The sequence below is a fragment of the Babylonia areolata genome, chromosome 25, assembly GCF_041734735.1.
Source record: "Babylonia areolata isolate BAREFJ2019XMU chromosome 25, ASM4173473v1, whole genome shotgun sequence".
Classification (NCBI taxonomy): Eukaryota; Metazoa; Mollusca; class Gastropoda; order Neogastropoda; family Buccinidae; genus Babylonia; species Babylonia areolata.
This window is the reverse complement of record NC_134900.1, coordinates 8,010,971-8,019,859: the sequence shown is the minus strand read 5'-3', so window position 1 is coordinate 8,019,859 and position 8,889 is coordinate 8,010,971. Positions and strand designations below refer to the sequence as shown.

The 8,889-nt window shown below is 39.3% G+C and overlaps 1 protein-coding gene across 1 annotated transcript in view; it reads left to right on the top strand.

Moving 5' to 3' along the window:
- Positions 1-202: 202 nt before the first annotated feature.
- LOC143300021 (uncharacterized) overlaps positions 203-8,889 on the top strand; it is a 21,441-nt gene continuing 12,754 nt past the window's right edge. Inside the window, exons 1-4 of the mRNA XM_076613577.1 lie at positions 203-466; positions 3,248-4,728; positions 7,481-7,631; positions 8,093-8,222. Of these exons, the coding sequence (XP_076469692.1) occupies positions 3,287-4,728; positions 7,481-7,631; positions 8,093-8,222 (1,723 nt within the window). The 5' untranslated portion in view covers positions 203-466; positions 3,248-3,286. The remainder of the gene's footprint in view (positions 467-3,247; positions 4,729-7,480; positions 7,632-8,092; positions 8,223-8,889) is intronic.

The following is an 8,889-nucleotide window of genomic DNA, read 5'->3' as shown; positions in this document are numbered from 1 at the left end:
GGATCTGATCCCTGTGTCATTTCTTCCATACATTGAATCGAGAATGTTTCGAACAAACACCCTCTCGTTCTGTTTTTGCCCCCCTTTCCCCTATCAGCTTCCTCTTCTCCAAACTACTTTCACATCCACTACCCCTCCTCACTTCCTCCCTTCTCCCCTTCCCCTGCCGCCTCCTCAGTTTGTGAACACTGTTAACCAACTTCCCTCAAGGGAAGACATTTCGCAAGGGAGTCAACTCGACAAATATTTTCCTCCATGTCGAATCAGACTGTATTTGCCACAGAAGCAAATGACAACTTTATGTGATGAACTAAAAAGTGTTTTATCACGAAAGGTGATGACAGTCAGTCACGCGAATTTCTGAAACGTAACAAAAGTGCGAAACCATTCAACCGGAAACAAAAACTATGAACATTTTCATCCGGAAGTAAACACTGAGACCAGACGACATTTGAAAGGAACCAAGGTTTGTCCATACATTTGCAATTGCCTTGTAAAATACGTATAATCAGTATAAGTGTTTATATTTTCTTGCAGTCTTCTGGATGACAATTTTAGAGCTCCATGCCAAAAGAACGGTTCGTGGTGTTTGCTTTAATTTGCGTCACATGCAAGTCTTCTACCCTGACCTACTCAGTACTCCACACCGCTCAACAGTTTTGCCTGTTATCCCACACTTCGTCTGTATGGAAATTGTTTCAGAGTCTCACTCTTGTTTGCTGTTGTAGTCTTGTAACTACGTGCGTGATAGACAAAGGAAATATAAAAGCTGGTGCTAAGTCGTTCTTTCGTGGCAGAAAAAGAACGAACATCAACTCAACTCAAGACGAGGTTTATGGGTGTACTTCGTATTTCGTTTTCACGCCACAGGCCACAGCAGAGAAGAATTTTTTATAGCCTCCTTTCACTTTTGATTTGCTGTTATAAGAAAGTGCTTGGATTAAAATGGTTTTCACTGGATGGGAAATTTTCAAGGAGTGATATTTGACGCTGTATCAGTTATATTACATGCTCAGTATCGTGTTTAAATTTAGACATGATGTACGCAGACTGATAGACATAGTTACACCAAAAATAAATTGCAGAACTACAGGTGGATGGTGTAAGCAGTAATCACAGTCAGCAGAAGATCAGCTCCTTTAGAAAACTGTCATGGATTTACCACAGTTAAAATAAAGTACACAATCATTTTATGCATAAAAGTTTCATTCTTGCATGAAAATTGAAAGCATTATTTGGCTAAGCTTTTATTCTGCACTTTGCTTTAATGTTTGTTTGTTTTTTTTCCCCATTTTTCTAACCAATCAGTGTTGTAGTATTAATCTTTTTATCTTTGTACACTTTCATGTGATTTCCTCACTTTTCTGTTTTCACATTTGACTTTGTTGCGAAGTGGAGCGCAATAAGACTATTTCAGTGTTGATGCCTGATTATTATTATCATTGTCTTTTTTAGTTTCAAGCCTTTAAAAAAAGTTTGTTCCAAGTTATAAAAAAAAATGTAAAAGCTACACACATATTTTCTTTAAAGAAAAAAGTTGTGCCAAAATGTTTTGTGCATATTTTTTATCTGCAAAGACTATCAGTTTAGTGTTGTAATTTTTTGTGCCTGTGTTTTCATTTGTGCTAGTGGAATATAATACTACTTGGGTGATGAGATAATATATCAACAACTTAATTCAAGCATCTTTTGTGTTTCTGCATCAATCTGAGCATCATGTAGTGTTTTTGCTTATGTTTATAAATGATTTCATAATTTAGCCCAGTTAGTAAGTTGGTTTAAGTTGTATCACTCTGTCACATGTCTTCTTTTTTTTTGATGGATTCAGTTTTAAAGTTAGCAGTGTTTCTTTAAATCCATTTTTGAAACTGCTTTTAGTAAGAAATAAGAAAATGTTTGATTTATTTTTGCAGTGCATTTATAGCTTTTATCATAGTGTTTTTCTTGGAGGTGTTAGTTTGTGTCCGCTGTCTTAATGTTTTCCCAGGAGATACTGTGTCTAGCATCTTTGCACTGTAGAGGCATCCATTGTTCTTGCAATTGTGGTAGTGCAGTCACTGCCATAGTTATAAAAGGATCTGTGGCAGAAGACTGAGCATATTTGTGAGGATGTTTGACAATAGATATTAAGCTGACCAGTATAAACTTCACTGTTCTCAGCTTGTTGTATTGTTTCTGGTAGAGAAATAATGATGTCTGTTTACCAAGAGGTGATGATGATATGGATACTAACATAGCACCTGTCCTCGGTCAGAGACCAAGCTGTAAGCACTTTACAAGCACAGACTGACAGTCATTTGCACAACACTGTCAACAGGCTGTCTACCTGGGTAGAGCTGACAGCTGCCATTGGGTGCTCATCATTCATTTCTGTGTCATTCAATCGGGTTTCAGTCATGCACACACTGATAACAGACTTTTAAGATTTTACGCGTATGACCTCTGTTTTTTTTATTGTTGTTTGTTTACCTGCCAAATATGCAGCTATTCTCCAAAAGTCTGTCAGGGGTGTGCATGCTGGGTATGTTGTTGTTTCCATAAGCCACCGAATGCTGACAATAGATTACAGGATCTTTGACGTGCATATTTGATCTCGTGTGTGTGTACACATGACCGGTTCAGTCACTGGCAGGTCTGCGCATATGTTGACCTAGGAGACAGGAAACATCTCCACCCTCCAGAAGTCGTCCTCAACTGCTGTGTGGGAACACTGACAACACTGGATGCAAAATCACCTTGGAAAACATTCCAGGTCTGAGCTACAGAAACCAGCACCTCCTGGAGAAAATTCATACAAGTCATAGAGATCACAAAAGAATTAAAACAAGAAGCACACAATGAACATTTTAAGAAAAGGCTGGACGTGCTCTCCAAGTCAGCATTGCTCACATTATGTAACACAAGACCTGCCTCAGTGTGAGGAAAAACAATCTTCATTCCATCTGAAGTCTTGAAGTCAGACTGAAAATTCAGTTCCACAGGTGCAAAGTTGATTGAATGTTTTTCTAATATGGATATATAAAAAAAAGAAGAAAAAAAAAGAAAAAGGAAAAAAAACCTTTTGTGCATAATGTAGGGTGTGTAGAATACAAGCAGAAAATTGTATTGGTGTCGGTGCTCTGCATTTGTGTGTGTTTGTGTGTGTATGTGTGTGTGTGTGTGTGTGTGTGTGCGTGTGATAAATGGAACTGTAGATATTATTTATCTTAAACTTTTCTTAATATGCCTTTTCTTTGCCCACATACAGCAACCATGGGTTGAATATGGTTTGGAGCTGATCATCACCATGGACACGGAAGAATTCAATGCTGGAGAGATCTCCTTCGGCATTGACCTTCGCCAGGCAGCACTGTGTCAGATGGAGTTCTTGCAGAATGTGGACAAGAATCCAGAGTTCTCAGAAGGAGGCAGCCAAGCACTGCAGTTTGCTATTCAGCGATATGAAAAGCTGTGGTTACCTCTGGCTGCCAAATACTGTGACCGTTTTTTGGCAGCTCCTTTGGACATTGAGTGGATCTGGCACTGCCATCTGCTGAATCCTGCTGCCTATGAGAAGGACTGTCGACGTGTAGTGGGCAAGGTAGTTGACCATCGACTGCTGGACAGGGAACGGAGAAAACAGAGTCTTCAAGAATCTCGTGTGTTGTGGCGCCATGAATATCCCAGTGTTCCGTTTGAAGCAGATGGGCCCATAACCCCATGGTTTGATTCTGATTTTATATCAAAGATAACATATAACCTCAAAGCAGCAGTGACAAGACAACGAGTGTTCTACTATCAGGTGAGTTTACCCCACTACAAGGATGAGAAATTTATTGGTCAGGCTATTTTGCGATATAAAAAGTTCCTTCATTTGAAAAAGATGCACCCAAATACTTTCATTGTGCCATGCTATGACATTGACCTCATCTGGCACACTCACATGTTGCACCCTGTTACATATCGACAAGACACTGTCAGGATCATAGGACATCCATTCAACCATGATGATTCCGTGAATGATCGTCGTGCGGGTTCCAAACTGACTGTGTCTGATGCACGCACACGTCGCATGTGGAAGAAAACTTTCGATGAACCCTTTTCACAGAGTGGTGCCATGTTTCGTGGAGAACCTCCAGCAGGAAAGTTGTTATGCATGGATGCCTCTGACTTAACAGCATTAGTGACCAAGCAGACCACTGTTTCTGTGGAGTCTGCCCGTGTCACTGGCCTACCAGAGCATTATCAGGGACAGTACAAATTAAAACTGTGGTACAACACTGGTTATCAAAACTTCAACAGGGCTCTCTACGTTTCAGACTCCATAGCCACAGTGCGTGGCAGTCCAAGGCATTTGACGAACGATGTGAGAGTCAATGCCAACTTCACCTTCGACACAAAGTATAACGATGTGGTGATGGTAGACTTGATTCAGAAGAGTGGGCGCTTCTGTCTGGGGGCCACTGCCGAAGTGGGCAGCGCACAGCTGCGCATGTTGGAGAAGATTCAGGCCCTGGGCAACGGGCGGGGAGTGACCACTCAGGACACGGTGGACCTTGGAGATGGAGTGGGTGTGCAGCTTCAGTGGAGTGTGACTCCACCGGTCACTGGTGGCTGCATTCTGGCTCTGAAGTCGGGGGACTACCAAGACTGCATCATGCCGGAAATGGTGGAGTCCATGTGGGGTCCTGTACCGCTGCCTCGTTTACCCCCCGGTGTCGACAATAAGTGTTCAGTGGCATCTCACAGGTATGTAGTGTCTGTGGATCAGTGTCTGTGTAGCAGTAGTAGTAGTTGTAGTTGTAGCACTTTAATGTCATTAAATCTTTTCACATGTGATATTAGACAAGTGTGTGTGAATGTGTATTGTATGAATTGTGTGTGTTTGTCTGTGTGCACTGTGTGTTTTACTTTCTTGTTACAACAGACTTTTCACCACAGTGCATCACCACCCATTTTTGTATCCCATCAGCGCATACACATACCACGTATGTTTCCCAATAGTATTACTATTAGAATGGACTTTTTATGAAGAATTTAATGACAACTTGTGTTCCACCAGCCACTGTGACATAGTGGTTAGTGCCATTGACAGATGACTAGAATCAAACCCCATTAAACCCAAAGGCATAAGTGGAGTGGTGGCCAAGTTGTAATGCTTCTGTCTATGAAGCAAGAAAATCTGAGTGCACTGAATCAAATCCCATGCTTGCCAGTATTTTTTCCCTGTTCACTGGACCTTGAGTTGTGGTCTTGTTGCTGGTCATTTGGATGAAACAATAAACTGAGGTTCTGCATATACTGATATAGCTTGCACTTTGTGAATGTTAAAGAACCCATGGCAAAGAAAAGGTGAGTTGTTCATGGCAAAATTGTATATATAGAAAAATCCACTTTGATAGGAAAACATACACACGCACAGTTGCCTGCAGAAAAAAAGGCTGGCGCTGCACTGTAGCGATGTGCACTCCCTGGTGTGAGCAACCTGAATTTCACTCTGTTGAAACAGTAGTACAATACAGTACAATACAATACTGTTACTACGGTACAGTACAACACAATGCAATACCATACAATAGTAGTAATAATGATAATAATGGATACTTATGTAACACACTATCCAGAAATCTGCTCTAGGTGCTTTACAAAACTCATTGTTTTATACATGTTTGACACATTTCCTCAGCGCAGCCATAAAATGAACGTTGTACACACTAAAGTGCGACTTGGCACGTTTCGTCAATGTTTTATATATTGTACACATTAACACGCTAAAATGTGACTAGCAAACTATACAAACACACACATAGATTTAAGCACAATGCATATCATGTATATATAATATTGTATTCAAACATAATATATTCAAACACTCACACACACACACACACACACACACACACACACACACACACACACACACACACATTCGTACGCATGCCATGCCATACCATACCATTCCATACCATAACATACTGTACCATACCATACCATACCATACCAATGATAGTGGGATTTTTTTAGTGTGTTCAGCTTTTATCCCGAGTTTTGAGCTTACATGGAAAGACTGAAATTTCACATTTGAGTCAGTCTCTGTGTATCCTGTATAATGTGATGCATGCATGGTTTGTGTTAGTACTATAAATATCTTATTAGTTATTATATGTAAGTGCTGCTGCACCTGTGTTGTCATGTGTGCCACACGTGTGCATGCATCATTGCATGCAGATGTTGTGTTGATCTTGTGTGTGATAAGCGATGTGAAGTAACCCTGCATAATTAAAAAAAAAAAGAAAAAAAAAAAAGGATGAAACATGCACAAGTGTGTATGCATTGATTGTGTGCACAACATGTGTGCATGAGAAGAGAGAGAGAGAGAGAGAGAGAGAGAGAGAGAGAGGGAGTGACAGAGATTAAATCAAATGAGAAGCATTAGTTTTAAGTGTTGTTTTGTTGGCTCACAGTGAGTCCATATGTGTGTTGTTCTCTTTGTGTATGATTGTGTGAATAGAACTGTGTACCTTGTATGCGTAAGTTTCTGTGCCATTCTCTTCAATACATTCTTTTTATTAAAATTTTTAAAAAAAAGGAAAGATATATGACATCTGTTGACACAAAATGTGGCTGAAAAATAGGAAAAAGTATGTTTTGGATCAAATGATGTACTATAGTATATATATAAATTATAACTTAAGTACTGGTACACCCCACAACCTATTCCTCCCATCCCTTGCCTCATGCTTTCTGTTCATTTTTTGTACTTTTTAAATCGGCAGGAATCACAGTCAGCCATGAAGGCGTCATCTCTTATTCAAAAGTAGTACGACATATTTGACAGTTGTTAATGATATTATGACGATATATCATAAATCAATGTTTCATCTTATCTCACCAATTGGAACTCATTCTTTTCAGTTTAGGAAGAGCTGAAGCAAAGACAACCAACCCCCCCCCCCCCCCCTCCCCCCACAACCCCTCCCTCCCCTCCAAAAAAACACTAAAAAACAACATCACATCAAGTTAATGGTAGCATTTGTGAGCGCAGTTTCATTTCATTGATTAAATTCACTGAGATGAATTGTTTTAAATAAATCATTTGACCCTGCATTTTCTACTAATATAGTAATAATGTCAAAATCAAAACACTTCATCCTACAATTTGGTTTCCTTAGCCACTAATGCAAAAATATTTACTTGGTAGGTTATATATATCATTGAGACTATTTGTATTCAAAATGACAAATTGGCTATGAGAAATTCTGTGTAAGCTGGTGGACTGGATTATAACATTTCTGTTTCCAATTTTTATTTAGGTTCATCTGATTCAAACTGCTGTAGATACTTGTATGCAAACTTGGGCCGGCTGTCAGTCTGAGCTGTGCGGGCTGCCCACAGTATGAATTTGTTCCCATGTGATGTACATTTTATACCACAGATATACTTATGATATAATTATAGATGATGTAAAATGTTTTCTTTTACTGTACATGTTTGATTTCAGCCTGCTGAACCACACAAAGAAAGTGGTGTTCACCGTTCGTATCATACACAGTCTTCCACTCATGATGTCAGCTGTCCATGTATTTTTCAAAGACAAGATGGCCGCTGTTGGACATCTTGTTGGAGCAGACCAGCTTCCCTTGCCACAGCTTGTAAGTGAGATTTATTTTTTTAGTGATATTTCATAGACCTACAATCCCTGTGACAATCCTCTGTCTCAGTGTGCATATTAATATAAGTGATAACTCATACTGTTTTCTCTCTTATTCGTTTATTTGTTTATTTATCTTTTTTTTTCTTTTTTCCTCAAGGCCTGACTAAGCACGTTGGGTTATATTGCTGGTCAGGCATCTGCTTTGCAGATGTGGTGTTGTGTATGGATTTTTGACTTTGTCCAAACACCGTCATACCTCCTTGAGTAACTGAACTGAACTGATGCGAACCTCTTGGTGACAGCTTATTGGAAAGGTGTGTGTTTCTGATTCCGTATGTGCGTGTTTTATATATATGCATACAATGTGTGCGCGCACAGTGTGTGTGTGTGTGTGTGTGTGTGTGTGTGAATGACAGGTTTGTGTATGTGTTCTGAACACTTAATGTTAACTGGATACAGGTGAAGAACCAAGAAAGGTGTGTGACGCTGGACATCAAGAATGGAGAGCGAGCTGTGTTGTTGAAAAACCATGCAGGAGACTGGGGAGTGGTGCTTGGTCGGTGGACTGGCATGCGGAAACCAGTACCAGGTAATCAGTTCAGAGCTTTTTCTGAACAGCTTATCAATACTTTTAGCATCTTTATCCATTGATATTAAAATGATATTCATTTCAGTGACTCATTTCAATTGGAAAATACCCTCTTGATAAAATTTTGTTGTGGTAATGTTTTTGACTAATCAACTAAATAGAGATTTTTTTTTCTTATAGAAAATATCTTGGTTTAACAATGATTATGGAATTTTTTGTGAGTATTGCAGTCTAGACCTTTTTTTCTTTTAATAATCATCAGAACATCTGCCATGATCTGGAAATAGGCATGTTGGGATCACATGTGTAAACAAAGTAAGCCTCTGTGTGTGTGTGCGCTTGCAGGTTTCTGTGGTAAAGTTGGAACGGTGGCATTTTCTCAGGAGCTACTTGTCTCTATGGATACGAAACCTGGCATGATAATATGAATAGGTTATATTGATAAAAACCTTCCAGACATCCTTATTACCTTGACTACATACATCTGGGCAGTGTGCACTTAATGTTTCAGACAAGAAATCACTATTGAATGATTAGTTAATAATACATTTTCTACTATTTTTCTGTAACACTTTAGTTGTTTAGAGACATACCAGTTTAAACACTGATAAATAAATGAGTTGGAATGATACATCATTCAGCGTTCAGTTTGACAGCAGATTATGAA